The following is a 22,127-nucleotide window of genomic DNA, read 5'->3' on the forward strand; positions in this document are numbered from 1 at the left end:
AGGGATGCCAACTCCCTCCTGCCATAAGCACTTAACAAAAAAAACAAAAAAAGGCACATTGCCGATGCTGCAGCACGGCCACCCCCCATCCCTGATCGGCACGGCCCTCTCCCTCCCTCCCCATGACCGGCACGGCACAGCCCTCGCCCCCCTCCTGGCACGGCTCACCCATCCCCAGCACCAAAAAGTTGGGAGAAGGAGGGGTACTCAGTCCCTCCTGCTCCTAGGCCTCCCAACCCCGACCGGCCCACCCTGGTCAGGCCGGCTAGCCTGCCTGCACCCACCTCCTCCCTATACCTTTAAAATAGTTGGGAGCAGGAGGGATGCCTGGTCCCTCCTGCTCCTTAAGACAAGGCTCCCTCCATCTTCGGAAGCAGGAGGGGTGCCCGGACCCTCCTGCTCCTAGGCCAATCTTCGGGAGCAGGAGGAAAATCCTCCCGCTCCTTCGGCCACCACCCAATAGTGGCCTTAGGCCCCACCTGGCGCATCACTTGATGCACGAGGAGGGGCCTAAGGCACAGATTGACTGAGGCGCCTCGGGGTCCTCCCTGTGAGGAGCCTGGGAGGAGTCTGAGGTGCCTCAGTCAATCAGTGTCTTAGGGTCCTCCCCATGCATCAGATGATGTGCTGGGGCGGGGCCTAAGGCCACTATTGGGCGGTGGCCGAAGGAGTGGGAGGATTTTCCTCCTGCTCCCGAAGATTGGCCTAAGAGCAGGAGGGTCTTGGCACCCCTCCTGCTCCCGAAGATGGAGGAAGCCTTGTCCCAAGCAGCAGGAGGGACCAGGCACCCCTCCTGCTCCCAACCGTTCAAGAGGTACACAGGGTGGTTGGGCCAGGCCCGACCGCCTGGGCTGACCTGGGGTGGGCCGGTCGTGGGTGAGGCGGTGGGGCCAGTGGGCCCTTCATAGGTGAGGCGGTGGGGAGAGATGTCAGGCAGGGCCGGTGTGTCAGGCTGGTGGGTGGGGCTAGTATAGGCTCTCCTGCTTGCCCTGTTCTGCCCCGATCTCTCTTACCTGCTTGCCAGACTCCTTTGCTCTCTGCCGCCGTTCCCCGCAGTGCAGGCCTGCTTTAAAACCACAGGCTTGCATTACAAGAAATGGCGGCAGAGAGCAGGAGAGTCCGGCGAGCAGGTAAGAGAGATCGGGGCAGAGGAGGGCAGGCAGGAAAGATCAGGGCTGAGCAGTGACAGGAGGCTGCTTTTCCTGTCACTACTGTCAGAGTGTACGCATGAGGGCTGTGAGTACAGGGCATGTTAACGATTGTCCCCATTTGCATGCAGGCCTTTAGTGAATTTGTCAGCCTGCATGCAAATGGAAATGGATCACACACGGAATGGAAGGTTAGTGAATCTAGCCCAAAGGTGTGTATATAAGCTAGAACACAAGGTCAGTTAAGCTGATTGATGTTAACTAGCAATACTTGGCACTAAGTAGTAATAATTGACACTAATTGGCATCAATTAGCAGTTACACATATGAAAACAGTTATCTTAGCGAGGTTTAAAAAAGGGTTGAATAATTTCCTAAAAGAGAAGTCCATAGGCCATTATTTATGATGGTTTGGGGAAATCTACTGCTTATTCCTAGGATAAGCAGCATAAAATCTGTTTTACTATTTGGGATCTAGCTAGGTATTTGGGGGCCTGGGTTGGTCAGATGTTGGAAACAGGATACTGGACTTGATGGGCCTTCGGTCTGTCCCAGTATGTCAATTCTTATGTTCTTAGTTGATATTCTTTAAGATGTGTGCACAAAATCCATAGCATGCAACTACAATAGGGGGTGTGGATGGGAAAGGAGCATGGGAAAGTCAGAGGCGTGCCCAGGCTTGTGGCACCCGTTGTTATAGAATGCATGCAGTTACACACCTGACAGCTAAAGTTGGGCATGAGCACTTACACCAGCCTGTGGGCTGACATAGGTGCTTGCATGTAAAGTTATGCTCTTAATATGGTCGTATGTGACCTTTCTTGAACTTACCCCTAAGTAATTATATAAAGGATTCATATTTTTAGGCATTAAGAAGTCACTTATTTGAGCCTATTCTATGAAGGAAATTGGGTATTATTTACTCTTAACGCATGAGTTTTTTTTATAACAGCACAGGTAAAGTAAGAACAAGATGCAAAGCATGTAAATGTATGCAAAAAAAGCGCCATATTATGCCAAATGAATAACGTAGTTTAAATTTGAGCTTGCACATTGCATTATTCAGAGAAAGATGGGGACAGTTTGAAGCTGCTGTTATCTTTCCTCTTCAGGAGTATCTGGCCACTAACCATATGACCCTCTTAAAAGTTTTGGTGGCATAGAAAAGAATCATCTCATCTTCCACCTTCCAGTGTCCCCCAAAATGAATTTTTTCCTCATTTCCCACCCCCCTCTGCCACCCAACACACACACACACCAACCCCCACCTATAAGCATGAACCTGAAAACACGCTGGTAGTTAATAGGAAGGTGGAGGGGTGGGGAAGAAGTGCACACAGTCACACACTTCCGCTCTAAGCGACTACCCAGTCTGCCTAATGATTAAGCCTGATCTGACTGTTCCAGAGATTTACAATATAGTTTAAAGGGACGGAAAAAAGAGCAACATATATCAAAAATGGGCAGAAATATTTCAGATTAAACCTCGAGATTGCATTCTTGTAGATTTATATCTTTGACAATGCTGAATCTGCGGAAGATGCTGATTGTCTTTTAGTGCAGTGGTTCCCAACCCTGTCCTGTCCACCAGCCAGTTAGGTTTTGGGGATAGCTTTAATGAATATGCATAAGAGAGATTTGCATATCATGGAGGTGGCAGGCATGCAGATCTGTCCCATGCATATTCATTTGAATATGCATAAGAGAGATTTGCATAGCATGGAGACGGCAGGCGTGCATGCCCATGCATATTCATTAGGTCTATCCTGAAAACCTGACTGGCTGGTGGTCCTCCAGGATAGGATTGGGAGCCACTGTTTTTGTGCATGTTAGGGGCACTCCCTCGCTGATACTGCAATTATTCTGCTATACAGCAGGGAGTGGTAGCTACTCCTCTGCCCTCCAACCCAGCCAGCTGATTAACCATTCCGCTTAACTGTATCCATGACATCCTGTTTGTCTGTCTTGCCTGTTTAGATTGTAAGCTCTTTCGAGCAGGGACTGCTTTCTTACTCTTTGTGACTCTGTACAGCGCTGTGTGCATCTGGTAGCGCTATAGAAATAATTAATAGTAGTAGTAGTAGTAGTAGTAAAAGCTTAACTGTCTTGTTCCCCCAAAAGCCCCCCCCCCCATACTCCTGCAGTTCCTCTAGGTCTACCAGTAAAAATCTCTGCTATAGATTCCAGGGCAACAGTGTTCTCCAGTCTCTCATACTCTGCTGCACCAGGTTCAAAATGGCACCAAGAACCTATGGTGATCTACCACTAGAATTCATCTCTTCTTCCCTGGAACCACTAGACACAATAGATTTCTAAAGAAAAGCCAAGTGGGGGCTTACAGGAGGGTGGGAATCTTTTGAACAAAAGAAGGCTCTTCAGGGGGCTCTTTGAGAGGGAGAATGTATTGGGATACAGTTACCATATTTGGAGCCTCACACACCTGGACACATGGCCCCATCCTGTTCTGCTGTGTCCCTGCCTTATCCCGCCTCTAGCCCTGCCCAGTCCTGCCTCAAGTTCTGCCCCATTCCACCCCATCCCAGCTCCACAAAGCCTCATCTTCTTTCCCAACGAGATCCTGCTCAGAGGTCCTCCAGATGTGGCTGGAGCTCATCAGGGCTTTCCAAAACCTGGACAAACTACCGGGTTGACTTTCCAGGAGCCTGGACAGTCCTCTAAAAAGAGAACATGTCCGGGTTTTCCCAGACATCTGGTAACCCTATATTGGGAGAGCTGTGGGAGAAGGGTTCTGTTTGGGAGAGCTTTGGGGAAAAAAGGATGATAATTATTGCAGTTAATTGGCAGTAATTAGAATCTGCATGCATCTTTCTGTGTGCTTTTCTCTAACATTGAGTGCTAATATCCAATAGCATGCAACTCAAAGTTGGGCATGGCCAGGGGCGGGGCAGAGGCTTTCCCAAACGGTGCTCATATTGCTATAGAAGGGATCTCAAAGTCCCTCCTTGAGGGCCGCAATCCAGTCGGGTTTTCAGGATTTCCCCAATGAATCTGCATTGAGAGCAGTGCATGCACATAGATCTCATGCATATTCATTGGGGAAATCCTGAAAACCCGACTGGATTGCGGCCCTCAAGGAGGGACTTTGAGACCCCTGCGTGAGTATTCCCAAGCACAAATGTCAAGAGTTGGGCACCAGCAATTACACTAATTTATGATCAGTGTTAAGTAGGGTTATCAGACATCCGGATTTCCCCGGACATGTCTAGGGGTTCGGATTTTACTAAAGTAAAATATGGTAACCCTAGTGTTAAGCTCCTAAGTTTTTTTTTCCTTGACCTAAATTCAGCTCTGTTACTACCCACTTTTTATGCTCCTAAATATAGGATTGTAGTGAAATTTTGAGTATAAATTTAGGTTCTCAGTAAATTTTCAAAGAGGCAAATTTAGGAATATAACGCTCAAAGTTAGGAGCATAGATCCTTTACGTATCAGATCCAAAATATTTCAGATTGCATCAAGACACTCCTGCCCTCTGCCCCCCCCCCCCCCCACACACACACACACCTTTGCTCCCTTCTTCCCTCCCAAAAATAAGTTCCTGCCTGGAATCTTCTGCTGTCTATAAGCTATTTATTTATTTAGATTTAGCTAACAAATCAGGGGAGGAGCTTGCATTAATGCAGTGGGTTGTTTCTTTGAGAGGGGGCCGTAGCCTGTTCTTTTGTAAGGTTTTTTCTATACTGCCAGACTGCTGGTGGAGCAGCTGCACTTTGCTAGACTCTGCGTAAATGGGAATTACAGCTAAGGCAAACGTTCTTTTTCTTCTTAGAAAACAATAGTAGAGAGGAGGAGTAGGTTAGTGGTTTGAGCAGGCTGACAGCTAGGGAAGCCTAGTTCAGATCCTGCAGCCGCTACTTTTGCTTTTCTGCAAGTTGCTTAACCCTCCATTACCTTGCATACAAACCTAGATAGCAAGCCCCCTGAGGACAGCAGTATACCTAGTTCACCTGAATGTAACCCACCTTGAACTATTACTGAAAAAGTTGAAAGCTAAATCTAATATATAAATGACATATGAATTAAAATAGCATAAAGTGATGATTGAATTTATGGCTTCCTATAACATTTTTTAAATTTTATGTATATTGACTTTATTTACCGTTTTTTTTTTTAATGTATAGATAAAAGTGTTATTTTGAAAGGAATAAATGGTAGTGAATTATGATAAGTATAGTTCAGACTATGCATGAAGTCACCCATTATTTCATGTACCACTTTAGATGACCTTTAAAAAAATCTCTTCTATTGCTTTTTATCAGAATGGGTTGAATGCTCTCCATCTTGCTTCCAAAGAAGGCCATGTTGAAGTTGTTTCAGAGCTGATACAGCGAGGTGCTGATGTGGACGCATCAACAAAGGTCTGTAACCCTTCATAAAGTCTACTGTTAGACACAGAATGATATGATAGCATTAGAAATGGACTCGGTGGATTAAAGTTACCCTTTGCTTTTATTAACTTAGATGATAAGCCACTACAGCGAGCGTGATGTGTTAAATTTGAGATTATTTTATTACTACATGCCTGGATATTGATTGGATCTTAACTTTTGGCATGTATGGAATGCTGACTCCAGATTCTGAAAAAAAAATAGAAACATGACAGTAGATAAAGGCCAAATAGCCCATCCAGTCAGCCCATCTGCAACATCCGCTATCATCTCCTCTCCCTAAGAGATCTCACGTGCCTGTCTTTGGTTGATCAGGGGTAAGAGAATTAATTTAGTTTGGGAGTGGCAGAGCGGTAGTGGGAAACAGAAACCTCTAAACTTTTATATGATGGATGGGAAGTATATTTATATTGAAATTTAAATGAATAAGTAACAATCTAGTCCACATCTTGGAAGGAGAAGGAGAACCAACAGGAAAATACTCTAAAAAGGGAACACGACCATTGGCATACTACCTAGACCAGGGGTGCCCACACTTTTTGGGCTTGCGAGCTACTTTTAAAATGACCAAGTCAAAATGATCTACCAACAATAAAAAATTTTTAAAACCCCCACAAAGCACACTGAAAGGCAGAGAAAATGTTAATTATCATTCATATTCCGGGTTTTGTTCAAAGAGGTCAAGGCAGATGACTCTATGCAATGTCATCTCAATAACAACCATACAAAAATAGACAAATATAGCCCCTCCCTTTTTACTAAACCACATAGCAGTTTTTAGCGCAGGGAGTTGCGCTGAATGCCCCACGCTGCTCTCGACGCTCATAGGCTCCCTGTGCTAAAAACCGCTATTGTGGTTTAGTAAAAGGGAGCCATAGTGCAAAATATAGACAGCAGATATAAATTCTCAAAACAGACACATTTTGATCACTAAATTGAAAATAAAATCATTTTTCCTACTTTTGTTTGATGATTTCATGAGTCTCTGGTTGCACTTTCTTCTTCTGACTTCTTCTCACTTCACTCTGGCTGCACTTCTTCTGACATCTTCTGATTTCAGCCCACTCCTTCTTTCAGCCTCCTATATGCTTTCTCTCTTCCATACCTCATTCTCTCCCCCAACTTTTTCTTTCTTTCTCCCTGCCTCCTGTTCTTTCTTTCTCTCTCTCTCTCCATGCCCACTTTCTTTCTGTCTCCCTGCTTGCCCCCTTTGTTTCTTTCTCCCTGCCCTCCCCCAAGCCACTAGGTTTGCCGTCGCCACCGGGGAACAGGCCTCCAAGCCACCGCCCCCCAAGCTCTGCATGCAGAAGCCTTGCACTGACCAGCATTCTGCTCCCCTTCAATTCTGATGTCGGAGAGGAAGTTCCGGGCCAGCCAGGCAGCGATTGGCTGGCCCAGAAATTCCTCTCCGATGTAAGAATTGATGTCGGGGAGAGGAATGCTGGTCAGCGTTAGGCTTCTGCAGGCCCAAATCTCTGGATCCCCAGGGCCAAGGAAAAGAAAAGAAAAAAAGCCAGTCTTCCATGAGAGCCGTTCCAGTCTCTTTTTAGCAGGACACTCAACTTCACATTTTCAGGCTCAAGACGTCAGAGCAGCAGCAGCAGCTCCGGCATTTTTGGGCAGAGCACCTCCTGCTCCCGACCGCCTTTCTCCAGTCTGGCTTGTCAATTCCACCAGGGGCAGCCGGCGCTCAGCTCTCAAGGGTCGTGACTTCCCTAGACCTCCCTCCCGCCTTCTCCCGAAGGAAGTGACTTCATCCCCCAGTCGGAAGACGCAGTCGGGCAGGAAGGGCGCAGCAAGAATGAGTGTGCGTGGGGAACCTTGGGGAGATTCCGGTGGGGAACCTTGGGGAGAGGAAGGCTGATCGGCCGGCCGATTGGAACGGCAACACGAGATCGACTGGCGTTGCCTTCCCGATCGACCGGTCGATCGCGATCGACGTGTTGGGCACCCCTGACCTAGACTATACCTAAGGCAATCTAACATATCTTCCAAGTATGGTCACGTTATTTCCCTATCTAATACCAGTCATTCTAACAAATCTGGTTCAAAGAAAATATAGCTAGCAACTGAAAAGAGTAATTAAGCATTTAGGCTCTGTTTCTATAAATGGCACTGCTGAGTGCGATTGTCAATCATCCGCTAGGCGCTGTTTATTGAAATGCGCTTAAACAGTCTTAAGCACCAATAGACGTTGAAACCTTAGGTGCACTCCCATTTATGCCAGGGTTTTCTTGGCCTAAATTAGTGCACCTAAGTCAAACCATGCCCCAAATCCTCCCAGAATCTATCCCTAACCACGCCTACTTTATGGTAGGCTCTTAGGAGTAGATGCCTACCTTGACGTGATAGGCGCCCACCAGTTGATTAATTTTTTTTAATTGTTTTAAAATTATGTTTAATGGTGCTTTTCAATTATCGGCACCGATTAAGAATAACTAAACTAATTAAACTGGGCGCCTAGTTTGGCTAGGTGTGCCAATCTAGGTGCCTAACTTCAGGCACCATTTATAGAATCTGGGCCTTAGAGAGAAATTTTAAGAAAATAGTAGCCCCCCAAACCCTTCTTTTTAACTGAAGATATTGCTTATGGGTGGGAAATAATTTTGAATGAAGTTTACTTTGGGCTCGATATATCAATTTCAGCACTATGCATGGTGCTTGAGTAGGGCAGGTCCGGACATCCTGCCCTTCCTAGATTTGGATTTAGGGCTACCTCACTAATTTCCCAATCTCCCAGGACTGGAGTATTTCCCTGTCAGACAGTCCCCAGCACCCTGTCCCTCCTGGATATGAGTTTGGGGTCTCCTCACAGTCACACCAATCACCTATTACTGGTGCATCCTCTTCCTCCCTGGACTTTTCCTCAACCCAAAGTCCCAAAACTGATCAAAGGTACCCAATTCTTCTTAGTTTCCCATATCCATTCCTGCAGACCTTCCTCAGGTCTCCAAGTATGCCATGCCCGTAATCTGTCTCGGTCTCTGGTGTCCCTTGGCAATGATCCAGGCAGGCTACCGAGGATAAGCTGGAGCTACAAATGATAAGAGGGAAATCCGAATGCAGACTTCTTCCAATGCAGTCTTCTCACTGCCCTTCCTATCCCAGTTCTGGGTATGCTTACCAGATGCTGGCTTCTCATAAGCTTTGTGACAATTTTAGCAGTACTATCACCACTCCAGGATATGGAAGCTCTGCCATCAGTTCTCTCTCCCTATGGGTTGAACGACCTGGACAACCTCTCTGTCTGGCCTCTTAGCTGCACCTTGCTTTGCTCCTTCTGCCACAAACCCGTGTGACTCCTTGACCAGGGATCTACTGTACATGCTTACTGATTTAAAAAAAAAAAAAAAGTTGAGGTGATGCACAACCAACAACAAAGTTACAATGACAATATAGTCCCATCTTCCCTCCTCCCACCCTACCCAAAACTGCAAGCGTAGTTTTCATGCATCAGTCTCTCTGTATGTGCATCCTCCTAGGTGCATTATTGCTTAATTAAAAAATAATCTGTTTGTTGTTTCAGAAAGGAAATACAGCATTACATATCGCTTCTCTAGCTGGACAAGCCGAAGTGGTGAAGGTGCTGGTTAAGAATGGAGCCAATGTTAATTCACAATCTCAGGTAAAGTAAAAGTGGCTGACATCATCTGAGATTCATTCTATGTGTTTTCCTTTTTGACTGGAACTCATTAGTCATTGAACCGCCTAGAACTCTCTGGGTATGGCAGTATACAAAATAAAAGTTATTATTATTATTATTATTATTACACCCTTTCTGGAAGGAGCAGAACTAACTTGGCAAAGAACTGCAAATATATCTAGAATGCTCTTTATTGATTCACAAAGCATTATAATACACTACCAATATTATTGATATAGTTATATAAAAGAAGACAAAAGGGCCTGACTCTATAAATGGCACCTAAATTGGTAGGCATCTAGGAAAATGGCACCTAAAGTGTGACATTCAAAGTTAGGCGCTGTTTATAGAATCATGCCTAGAGGCGCCTATCTTAAGTTAGGTGCTGGCAGACATCAAAGACTTAGGCACCATGGGAGGGGCCTTATACAACCTGGGCCAATCAGAGCCTAAGGCCTAAGGCTCTGATTGGCCTGGACACCTAAGTCCCCTCCTATGGGACATCCGGACCTATCAGAGCCTCAGGCCCTTCCTCGTTGCATCTATTTTGAGGTAAGGGGCATCAGAGATGGGGGAGGGGGGCGTTGGAGATGTTCTTTGGCAGGGAGGTCACTTGCTAGTGGGGAAGATGGGCATCTCTCCCGCTGAAGGGGTGCTGGAGGTATGGCAAGCGGCTGGGATTTCAGGGCAGCAGGAGAGTTTGGGTATCTCTCCTGCTGCGAAGGGGGGGGTGGCACATGTCCAGGATTTTAGGGCAGTGGGAGAGTATGGGCATCTCTCCCATTGCAGAGGGGGTGGAGGTGTGGCATGCAGCCAGGATTTCAGAGCAGGGGAGGGTGTTTGCCACCTCTGGATAGGGGTGTTGAAATGCAGCGAAAGAGAATGGGCATCTCTCCCGCTGCATCACAACACTTTCTAGCAGTCTGTGACACTGACCGGCACCCCTGGACCAGTCGCTTATCTTTCCCACCAAAAGCCAACGCCACTTTTAGAAAATGGCTCTGCATTTTTTAAGAATCCACCGGATGGCTCATTTCAGTGTTGAAGAGCCCATTTGCAAGTCATTGTCGGAGACTGCTAGAAAGCTTGCTATTAACAGAGATAATCCATTTTGATAATCCAACGCTAAAATCCATACAGGCTAAACTATCAGTAAACAGTTTAGCGACGGCGTTAAAGTTTAAAGAATCTGTCTATTTTGCACTGTTTAGGAAGAAATTGATTTCTTTCTATTTCTCTGGTGTTGTACAGCATGTATATTAGAGTTTTGTTTGTGGGTATTAGTACTTCTAGTTTGTAGTCCTGTATATGCAAAGGGGTTAACTGTGTTCTGTATTTGTGATCAAGAGCAGGTGTTCTGGTAGGAATGAATGTTGAGAAGCATACTTTGTGATTTGTGTAGTTAAATTTTGGTTATTAACCATTATGTGTTGTTAATAAGATTATATTGTGTATATATATGAAAAATGAATGGAAAAAATGTTAATACAGTTAGTACTATGATTATTATGGGGCGGGGTCAGGGGCAGAGCTTTTGGGTCCCCCATACAAAAAAGTATTCCGCTGCCTATGGGTCCAAGTCACGAAATAGGAAAACAAACTCATACAGTTTATATTGCTAGCTGACAAAAATGACAGGATTTATTGCATCCTCTCTCCAACAGAACTTTTGAGGCTTCACTACTAGTTTTGTTGGTAATGGTACAAAAGGGAGATGAAGTTTGGTTTGGTTCTCTGGAGAATAGAAAATTGTGATAAAAATAATGGATCTGGAAGATAACTAAAGAATTATTACAGTGAATGCTTGGTTGTTCCATTGTTTGTGGACAGAGTTTTAATATCAAGATGTTAACAGTATATGCCCATTGACTAGTAATATACATAAATGTGGATTTTTGTCTTTAATTATTTTACCTTGGAACTCCAGCAATATTTTTATGCTTAACATTGGTTTTCTTTTCTTTGTTCTCACTTTGTTCTCACAAATCTTCCTCTAGTTTAGACTTTGCAATGATGGTTCTTTGGTAGGAAGTCACAGACTATGATTCCCTTATACATGCATACCCTAGTTTTAGCTAATAGACATTGCTATTGAAAAACAACTGGATTTACCCTCCACCATCATCTCCTCTGCCTTTGCTCCTGCATCCCCCACCCCTACCCTCTCCATCTTCACTGCATCTCCAGCTCTGATGAGCCACTATGGCAGGCTGGTTCATTTATTTTTTCTAATTGCTATCCATTCTGTTGACAATCTTAGATTTATTCAGAAGCAGAAGTTCAAATATGTGAAAGTATACAATTTTGTCAGTTAGTTACAGATTATTAAGGACTGATGTGTTTGCAGCCTGAACTTTGTTAGGAAATTCTTTCTATTTTAAAAAAGCTTTACCCTGATATGAAAGTTCATAATTCTGAAAATTCGTGTTGCAAAAAGTCAATTCTGTTTCAGTTGTTTGAAATGTCATGTAATCCTTAGCCTAGCAAAGCATTTCACCCTCCATCGCAAGATCTGCCCTCCAATGTCCTACTGACTGCATTGTTACATGGCCAGAATAGATAATGAGGAGATGGAGGCGAACACTTTGAGTTTGGAGCAAATGAGTTCATATTTCAAATCAACCTGGTTAGCAAGTTTGCAGTTTTAAAGGATGAATGAAGCATTTCATTCTTAATTCTTGCAAGGAAGCTGCATGCAAATACCAAATCTCTGTAGACTATGAAAACAAGTCATAATTAAACCACAGATATTTTGATTTAAGGGGAAACTTTAGTAGGAGTGAGTGAGAACAGTTATATCTTAGGCAAGAAGAGAGTTGCTACAATACAGATTAACTACCGAACGGCTTTTTATGTGGTTTATCCATACAACTGCTACTTCCACTCTTGAGCTGGAGGAGGGTGAAATAGACTGAAAAAAATTAAGTAAATAAAAGAGAGATGTTATTAAGCATAAAGATATTTGTTAGATGACTAAAATAATATAATTCAAGGCAAAAATCATGTATACATTAATCGGTTCTATTCCCAGCTGAAACATTTTCTCACAGTAGGGCTGGTTTGCAGATATGAAGTCTCTAACTTATATCTGTGTTGTAATTGAATAAACAAATTTGAAAATTGAATTTGTTTAGTTTTGTGTGCTCCGGGTTGCACTCCTAATGGTGGATAATGAAGACAACTCTTCTCTAATCTAATCTAATCCTTAGGTTTGTATACCGCATCATCTCCACGTTCGTAGAGCTCGACGCGGTTTACAGTAGGAGAAATAGGAAGGAACTACAACAGAGGGTTAGAGGTAGAAGTGTGAAGAAAATTTAGAGGACTTGGGATGCCAAGATATAAGAGTTTCCTTGATTCCTAAGTTGGAGGGAGACTTACATTTTTTGAGAAAAGCCAGGTTTTCAGATGTTTGCGGAAAACTTGGAGAGAGCTCAAGTTCCGAAGAGGGGAGATAAGGTTGTTCCAGAGCTCAGTGATTTTGAAGTAGAGGGAGGTCCCTAGCTTTCCTGTGTGGGATATGCCTTTTAGCGAGGGGAAGGATAGTTTTAATTTGTGGGAAGATCTGGTGGTATTAGGGTTAGAGGAATTCCAAGAAAGAGGGATAAAGGGAGGGAGGATACCATATAGGATTTTGAAAGTTAAACAGGCGCATTTATAGTGGACCCTGGCGATTATCGGAAGCCAGTGGAGCTTGGCCAGGAGCGGAGAGACATGGTCAAATTTACTTTTAGCGAAGATAAGCTTGGCCGCGGCATTCTGAATCCGTTGGAGTCTGTGGAGGTTTTTCTTAGTTAGGCTTAAGTAGATAGAGTTGCAATAGTCCAATCTGGAGAGGATGATGGATTGGACAAGGAGGGTAAAATGTTTTTGATGGAAGCAGGATCTAACTTTCCTCAGCATGTGAAGGCTGAAAAAGCATTTTTTTACCAAGGATTGGAGGTGGTCATTGAAGGACAATGTGGAATCAATGATGATGCCCAAGACCTTGCTCGAAAACTCAAGCTGCAGAGAGGAGCCAGAGGGTAGTGGGATGGAGGTGGGTAGGTGATCTAGTTTTGGACCGAGCCAAAGAAGTCTTGTTTTGGACTCATTCAATTTCATTGAGAGAGGACAACTGAGATGACAGTGGGAATTCTTGATCATCCCAACTGAAGGGAAAGGGGTTGCATCCATGTGTAGGCATTGACAGTCGACATGTACATGTGAAAGGTGGAACTTCTTGTTTGGTTTGCCTGTGGACCTTATATGCTTTCAATATAAGGTTATCAAACTGGAATAGGATGAATTCCCATCTTTTTACCCCTTTTAGGTCATTTATTTGCATCTTGTTTTGTATGCTATGAAGTTTCTCATGATAAACTGCAAAGTACATATAAGGGGGGGATTTCCCAATTGCAGTGTGGTCCATACAACATTTATTTCTTCCCAGTCCTCTCAGAACAATACACTGTTATCCAAAGAAGCAGGTTTGCTCTGGAGAAACTGATTTCCCTTGAAGACCCTGGCCTAGAGATCCATTCAAACAATCCATCAAAGACATCTATGTGGTGTTCTATCTGTCTTTACTGAAATACATTAATGCTTTGAGGTAGTCATTCTGTCTTGAAGTTGTACAGTACTAAATAAGCATTGTAATGCTCAACACTTCCTTTATCTGAATCTGTGATTCCCCATGTACAAGGGCTTTTCCCTTGTGAATACAACCCAGTCTCTCTTTTCTGGGGTCATCTTCCATACTGTGAAGGGATAGCCTAGTGGTGAAAGCAGCCAACTACATAGCAGAGAGCGTGAGGTTACGGTTCAAGTCCAAGTGCAACTTTTAAGCTTTATTAAGATGGACATGGGAAAATCCACTGCTTCTTTCTAGGATAAACAGCATAAAATCTGTTTTACTCTTGGGATCTTTCTAGATACTTGGGATCCGGATTGGTCACTGTTGGAAACAGGATACTGGGCTTCATGGACTTTTGGTCTGTCCCAGTATGCAACCTTACATTCTGATCTTCCCAATAGGAATAATCTTGGAGAGATATACCTCCTCCAGTAGTTCAGCTTCTAAGTGGGGCTTTTCTCACTTTGTCCTTTAGGTTTGAGAGCCAAGCAGCAGCTCCAGTCCTTAACTAAATATGAGGCAAAGGTCTGGGTAAAACAACCACTGTGTTGCACATTCACTTTACACTGGACACAATCTCTAAAGTGAAGGGAGGCTTCACACAAGATATAAACTAAGAAAGCCTAAAAGATGAGTCACAGACACACAATGCTTCTCTTAAATTCATCACACATTCTCTAGGATAGGGGTGGGCAACCACAATCCCTGGGAGCCATAACCCAGAGCATTTTCAAACTTTCCATAATGAATATGCATGAGATTGATTTGCATTACTGCCTCTTGTATACAAATAGATCTCATGCATAATCATTGTAGAAATCTTGAAACCCTGACTGGACTGTGTCCCTTGAGGCCTGTGGTTGCCTACCCATGCCCTAGGGTCTCTAACTTATATAAGTGCAGGCAACTTCTTATGTTCTTATGTACTATTGTAGCCATTCCAGGAAGGGGAATGCTGTATCAAGATACTAAACACCCTAGGGTTGCAGGTTTTTCCAATCGGAAAATCCGGACCCCTAGACCCTCCAAGTTCATCCCTACCCTGTGACACCCTAATCCCACCCCTAGTCCCGCCCTAGCCCCGCCTCTTGCTGCCTGCATGCGCTGACTTTCTCCCTGCCTGACACGAATTGAGGAGACTTTTCAAAACCCGGACAAAGTGCTAGGTTTTGAAAAGCCATCCAGATCCCTGGACATGTCCAGGACATGTCTGGGGAAATCTGGACATCTGATAACCCTAATACACCTCCTCTCTACTCTGATTTGATATGGTATTGAATGCAGGAGCACACTGGGCTAGTACAAATCCTGAAAGGACCCTGGCACAACTAAAAGTTGTTCTTCATCTTTTACTTCCTTCAAAAAAATGAAGAGGGGAAATAAAACTGATGGATTTATTTAGAATTGTGACTTCTTAATGAATTTAAGAAAAAAAAAATAGAGGCTGGTAAAGATTTATAGCATTAGTATGGGTAGAAATGACAGGCTGCACAATGAAGACCTTCTGTGATAGAACCAAGAGACTGCTGACCACAGCAGGTTAGAAATAGTGATGTTGGACCCAATGCAGCATTTTTGCAAAGCAAATACTGTACAACCCAGGTGAAAACATAATCAGTTAGTGCTCCTAAAGCAACACCCAGTATTTTCTGACCCTTGGCCACAGGTAGGATTTGTGTGTAGAAGAATGCTAAATCTCAATTCAGAAACAAGTAAAATGAAGCATGTCTGACCCTAATCAGTGGCACTGCAATCACTGGGACCTTGGACCTGAGAATACTATAGAAGTTTAAACACAATGAGGGTAATACAATCAGTGTTTTAATTTAAACACGAGCTGATGCATTTAAATTAATATATATCTAACTCCTATGGTCTGTATGCTCAGGGGAGGCAGCTCTCTCAGGGCTGGAGACATAACCCTTTGTACTAGAGAATGACACGGGGACAAATGTTTCCCTCGTGGCTCCTCCTCCCAGCATCCTTCCCCTGTCACATCCCCTACTCTTCCTCTGAGTTGCTCTCAGCCTCAGCTTCTAACTAAGTAAATGTAACTAGTGACTGTACTTAAGTCACTTAAGATTTTGTCACTTTTACTTATAAAGAAGTACAAGAAATATATGTATATAGAATGCACTTCTATGTTGTCACACAGTTATAGAATTACCCCCTTTGAGACCCATAGCATTGATTTCAATGCGTAAAATCAGGAACTACAAATACCATAACCACATTAACATTTCAATTCGAACTAGAAGTGGACAAAAAATTTCCTTTCTGCAACTTGATAGCTTAGAAGCTCTGTGAGAGTAGGGTGTAGCTGCATGAATCGGCATGATTTAGCAGATCCTTTTGATTTTATGTGAAAGGACAGTTTCTGGCTGTTACTGGAGGAGAACCACTCTAATGCAAAAGCCAATGCGTATTTGCAGCTTTAGGGCCTGATTTATTTAACATGTTTTGTGATTATTAAGAAAAATCTCTTTTTAAATCTAGGCTCTCAGTGGATTAGTAGTGTTTAAACATTTACTGTATTAAGAATACTTATAGACTGCCTTCCCAGTACTCAAAAATCACCCATATTTATCTGCCAAATTTCAGACCATTCTTCAAGCTTCACCAGGTCTTTCTTCATGTTATTTACACCATCTGCAATAGAGTAGATATGCCGGATGCGGTGAATAACATGAAGAAAGACCTGGTGAAACTTGAAGAATGGTCTGAAATTTGGCAACTAAAATTTAGTGCTAAGAAATGCAAGGTCATGCATTTGGGCTGCAAAAACTCGAGGGAACGGTACAGTTTAGGGGGTGAAGAACTTATGTGCACGACTGAAGAACAGGACTTGGGTGTGATTGTATGTGATGATCTTAAGGTCACCAAACAGGTTGAAAAGTTGACTGCGAAAGCTAGAAGGATGCTAGATTGCATAGGGAGAGGTATGGTCAGTAGGAAAAATAAGGTATTGATGCCCCTGTGTAAGACTTTGGTGAGACCTCATTTAGAATATTGTGTACAATTCTGGAGGTCGCACCTTCAAAGAGATATAAAAAGGATGCAGTCAGTCCAGAGGAAGGTTACTAAAATGGTGTGTGGTCTTCACCATAAGGCATATGGGGACAGACTTAAGGATCTCAATCTGTATACTTTGGAGGAAAGGCAGGAGAGGAGCGATATGATAGAGACTTTTAAATACCTATGTAATGTAACTGCGCATAAGTCGAGTCTCTTTCATTTGAATGGAAACTCTGGAGTGAGAGGGCATGGGATGAAGTTAAGAGGTGATAGGCTCCGGAGTAATCTAAGGAAATATTTTTGTACAGAAAGGGTGGTAGATGCGTAGAATAGTCTCCCAGAAGAGGTTGTGGAGACAGAGACTGTGTCTGAATTCAAGAGGACCTGGGATAGGCACGTGGGATCTCGGAGAGACAAAGAGATAATGGTTACTGCGGATGGGCAGACTAGAGGGGCCATTTGGCCTTTATCTGCCATCATGTTTCTAAATCATATTACGTCAATTGGCAATTCTTTACTGCTGCAACAAGGATGAATCAGAGAGCAGCAAAGCCTGCAACAGTAAGCCGGTCCCTTTAATAAAACCAATTAACATTCCTGTATATATTACAGTACTTGGTGTTATGGCTTGTTGAATAACTTGTAGCACTTCTATTTTTCTTTGTGGCACATCAGCAAAAAGTGAAAGGGCTACAAAAGGCGCAGTCTATACTACTGAGTCAGCTTTGTGATAAGCCATCTTTTTGACACCTTTCTTGCTGTACGACTGGTGCAAGCAGTTTCAGCCATTTCCATTCTACCCACTTGACATTTACCTTTTAAGTGTGGAACGCAGCATTTTCAGGACACATTAATTTCAGAATTTGTAGCATGAGACCTTACTCATTTTGAAACATCTCCAAGATTTTTTAAAAAAAAAAAAAAAAGTGAAAAATTCTGGATTGCCTGAGCTTCTGAACATAGATGAAACACATTTTATTTATACCTCAAGCTGGGGTGTAAGAGAATGAAGGCTGAAGAGAGAAACAGAATTGGCAGCAAACACATTTTTATATCACATTGTTTCAGTCTGGGTGGAATTGTATTACAATTCGGTATCAGAAAAGTTGCAGTAGCTTCCTCTATACTGGGACTGAAAACTGTTACTGGGTCCAGCTCTTTGAAAGAGAAAAGCAGGTTGTACAGTGCATATTGCAGTATAGCACAAATTACACATATACAAGGCAAAAGGAAGGAGATCTGTGTTCCACAACACCACCAACAAATCCAAAACAAGTGGATATGACAGTTGTAAAATTTAGAAGTTTATTATGTTCAAAATGTAAGAAAAGTCTTAAATTGTAAACAATACACTAATTGCTCACAGGAGTGACATTAAAACTGGACCCTACACGCAGTGGCGTACCTAGGGGGGGGCGGGGGGGGCGGGCCGCCCCGGGTACCAGCCCTAAGGGGGTGTTCCCGGCCTTGCCGTTCAGTCCCCCGCCACCCCCGAAGGACCGCTCGCCCCACTGACCTTCCTGCACCACCTGTGAAACAGCCCGCAGCAGGATCGCGAAGTCAGCGTCAGCATCCCTGCGCTGCTTTCTGCGCCGCGATCCCGCCCCTCCTCTGACGTCAGAGGAGGGGCGGGACCGTGGCGCAGGAAGCAGCGCAGGGATCGCTGACGCTGACTTCGCGATCCTGCTGCGGCTGTTCATAGGTGGTGCAGGGAGGCCAGGGGGGCGAGCGGTCCTTCGGGGTGGGTCGGGGCATCAGGCCTTCAGGGTGGGGCGGGCGGGCAGGCAAGCAGGCTTTCAAGGGGGAGGGGGTGACAGGCAGGCAGGCAGGCCTTCAAGGGGGGACAGGCCTTCGGGGGGGGGGGGTGCAGACCTTCAAGGGGTGCAGGCCTTCAAGGGGGGCAGGCAGGCCTTCAGGGGGGTGCAGGCCTTCGGGGGGGGGGTGTAGGCCTTTGGGGGGTGCAGACCTTCAAGGGGGTGCAGGCCTTCAAGGGGGGGAACAGGCCTTCAAGGGGGGAAAGGCAGGCAGGCCTTCAAGGGGGGGGCAGGCCTACAAGGGGGGGGACAGGCCTACAAGGGGGGGGGACAGGCCTTCAAGGGGGGGTGCAGGCCTTCAAGGGGGGTGCAGGCCTTCAAGGGGGGGAAAGGCAGGCAGGCAGGCCTTAAAGGGGGGACAGGCCTACAAGGGGGGGGACAGGCCTACAAGGGGGTGGGACAGGCCTTCAAGGGGGGGACAGGCCTTTGGGGGGGTGCAGACCTTCAAGGGAGTGCAGGCCTTCGGGGGGGGGTGCAGTCCTTCAAGGGGGTGCAGGCCTTCAAGGGGGGGAAAGGCAGGCAGGCAGGCCTTCAAGGGGGGGACAGGCAGGCAGGCCTTCAAGGGGGGGGACAGGCCTACAAGGGGAAGGGACAGGCCTTCAAGGGGGGTGCAGGCCTTCAAGGTGGGACAGGCAGACCTTTAAGGGGGGACAGGCCTTTGGGGGGGGACCATGATTTAGAAGTACACGGAGGGAAGGGGGTGTTCAAAGAGACATGCATATGCCAAACTTTGGGGGGGGGAAGAAATAATGGGTCTGAAAATAGAGGAGAGGGAGAGAGATGATGGACCATGGGATTTAGGGAGGGAAGGAACAGAAAGGGAGAGAAATTGGACACAAGGGATGGTGTGGAGGAGGGATAGAGATACTGGATAGGAGGGTAATTAGGAAAAGAAACGGAGAGATGGTGGACTCTGGGATGGTGGGGAAGGAGGGAGAGATGCCGGATGAAAGGGTATTTAAGAAAAGGTGGATCTGTGGAGGGAGATGAAAAAAAGGAAAGATACCAGACTTCCTGGGAAGGGAAGGGAAATGGAAAGGGAGGACAGAGTTGGCAGATGGATGGTTAGCATGCAGAAAGAAGGAGACCCTGGCAAGCAAGTTATCAGAAGAAAACCAGAGCCTTGGACCAACAAGATTTGAAATATAACCAGACAACAAAAGGTAGAAAAATTAATTTTATTTTCTGTTTTGTGATTATAACATGTCAGATTTGAAATGTGTATCCTGCCAGAGCTGGTGTTGGACTGCAAACGTGAGCTAGGATTTAACAGAAAGAGGAAAAGTCCTTTTTGTTTCTTTATTTTATTTACACCACAGCGCCAGTGTGGTTAGGAGAAGCCAAAGGGGGTGAAAAAGCTATAAAACCCACCAGGAGTTTTGAAAAAAATCACCCAACTGGGCAGGAAAATCGAATTGAAAAACCAATTCAATAGGGCTGAATCGAATCAAAATTTTTTTTTCCTGTATCTGGCAGCATTAGTTTGCGCTACTGTCTTAGACTTTAGGACCTGGGATTGGGGAGAGATGGCATCCTCAGTACTTTATAATGCAAGTGAAACGAGGATTTGGTCAGACTTTTGAAGGGTCTGCAGAAAAAAAATATTGTATAGGCCGGGGACATGAGACAGCAGGAAATGGGAACTTTTCTTCCTTCTATTTTTGTGAATGGAAAGGCTGAGGATGTCAGAGAGTTCAGTTAAAATATGTGCTTTATAAGAAAATATAATAATGTGTTTTATAAAGTTTATAGCATAGCTGGCCTACCCAGTGAGGTGTTTCTAGTGGTGGTGGTGGCAGCGTGTCAATGTGTTGAGAGGAAGAGGTGGTCTGGGAAATTCTGCTGAGCAAACTCCGGGCCCATTTCCACCCCCCAGTTAGTCCACTCCACTCAACTGATTCACACACTGAGTGGGTCTTTGGGTGTTGTTTTGGGATCTCTTCCAGTGGTTTATCTCCTTCTGGTCCAAGGAAGGAAACTTTGTTATCCTTAGCATTGACCTACAGAATATGTTTGTAACAGCGCTGCTTGTGTGGCATTAGGCTATGTAGTGATCGAAAGAAAAAAACAGACCTTTGCACATTTTTGCACTATATGGTGGGTGTATGAGGAGATTCACATTTCCTGCACAGCTAAGTCCATGTGAAGTTACCTTGTGCTGTATTTGACATCTAGCAAGGTCTCTGTTTGAAAGGAAAGATCTAAACTTAAAAATGAAGTGGCCAGAAGTTATGGTAAAAGCAGATAGTGTAGCTGGTTTTAAGAAAGATTTGGACAAATTCCTGGAGGAAAAGTCCATAATCTGTTATTAAGACATGGGGGAAGTGTCTGCTTGCCCTGGATCGGTAGCATGGAATGTTGCTACTCTTTGGGTTTTGACCAGGTATTAGTGTCCTGGATTGGCTACCATGAGAATGGGCTACTGGGCATGATGGACCATTGGTATGACCCAGTTAGGCTATTCTTATGTTATGTTCTCATCTGTAGGGGCCTTTGTTTTCACTTCTTATTTTAATGTATTTTTTTTCTGGGAACTTATCAGTGTTTTTTATAATGGGAACAAAAATGGAAGAGAATTAATGTGTGTGGAATGGGGGGTAACTAATTTCTTCAGCTAAATAATTCAATCCACTTCAAACAGACATAGGAGAACTTGTGCACCATTCACACACCCTCCAACCAAAAACGTCAAAAGAAAAAAACTGTTCGACAACCTCCTAGCCATTCGAGCTGCAACACTCGACCCCCAACTCTACAACCAATTGATATCAACCACAGACTGCAAAACCTTCAAAAAGAAATAAAAACCCTTCTATTCAAAAAACACATAAAACCGAACTAACACAATCAGAACTGTCCCAAGCATCACCTGCAACTACTCCATATGTACTTCTAATGTCATGACAATTTAGACATAATTTATGTTATGTTATGTTTGGAATAATGGTTACATATATGAGGTTCAATAAAAGAAAATTTTCACTGCCTGTTTCTATTCTGACCATTTATTCCATTTCATGGTTATTGCAAAAAAAAAAAAAAAAATTTTTTACATGGGGGGGGGGGGTGTCAAAAAATGATGGGCCCCGGGTGCCACATACCCTAGGTACGCCACTGCCTACACGTGCTGTGTTTTGGCAGAACTTTGCTTTTCTCGGGGTTCCTGGTGGGCTTTAGTAGAGAATATTTAGTTTTATTTATTCAATTTTCTATACTGTTAACCCAGGGGAGCTCTGAATGGTTTACATGCATTTATTCAGGTACTCAAGCAGTTTTCCCTGCTTGTCCCGGTGGACTCACAATCTATCTAACGTACCTGGGGTAGTGGGAGGATTAAGTGACTTGCCCAGGGTCACAAGGAGCAGCATGGGTTTGAACCCACAACCTCCAGGTGCTGAGACTATAGGTTTAACCACTGCGCCACACTCTCCCCAGCAGGAACTGGTATGACTGGTATAATCAGCAAAGTTCTGCTGAAACACG

General features: G+C 44.5%; 1 protein-coding gene across 4 annotated transcripts in view; it reads left to right on the plus strand.

Moving 5' to 3' along the window:
• ANK3 (ankyrin 3) overlaps positions 1-22,127 on the plus strand; it is a 972,780-nt gene that overhangs the window by 541,531 nt on the left and 409,122 nt on the right. For all 4 annotated transcript variants that reach the window (XM_033941649.1, XM_033941646.1, XM_033941647.1 and 1 more), the window contains exons 4-5: positions 5,429-5,527; positions 9,084-9,182. In XM_033941649.1, coding sequence (XP_033797540.1) covers positions 5,429-5,527; positions 9,084-9,182 — 198 coding nt within the window. The remainder of the gene's footprint in view (positions 1-5,428; positions 5,528-9,083; positions 9,183-22,127) is intronic.

The sequence above is a fragment of the Geotrypetes seraphini genome, chromosome 4 (assembly GCF_902459505.1).
Source record: "Geotrypetes seraphini chromosome 4, aGeoSer1.1, whole genome shotgun sequence".
NCBI classification, from domain to species: domain Eukaryota; kingdom Metazoa; phylum Chordata; class Amphibia; order Gymnophiona; family Dermophiidae; genus Geotrypetes; species Geotrypetes seraphini.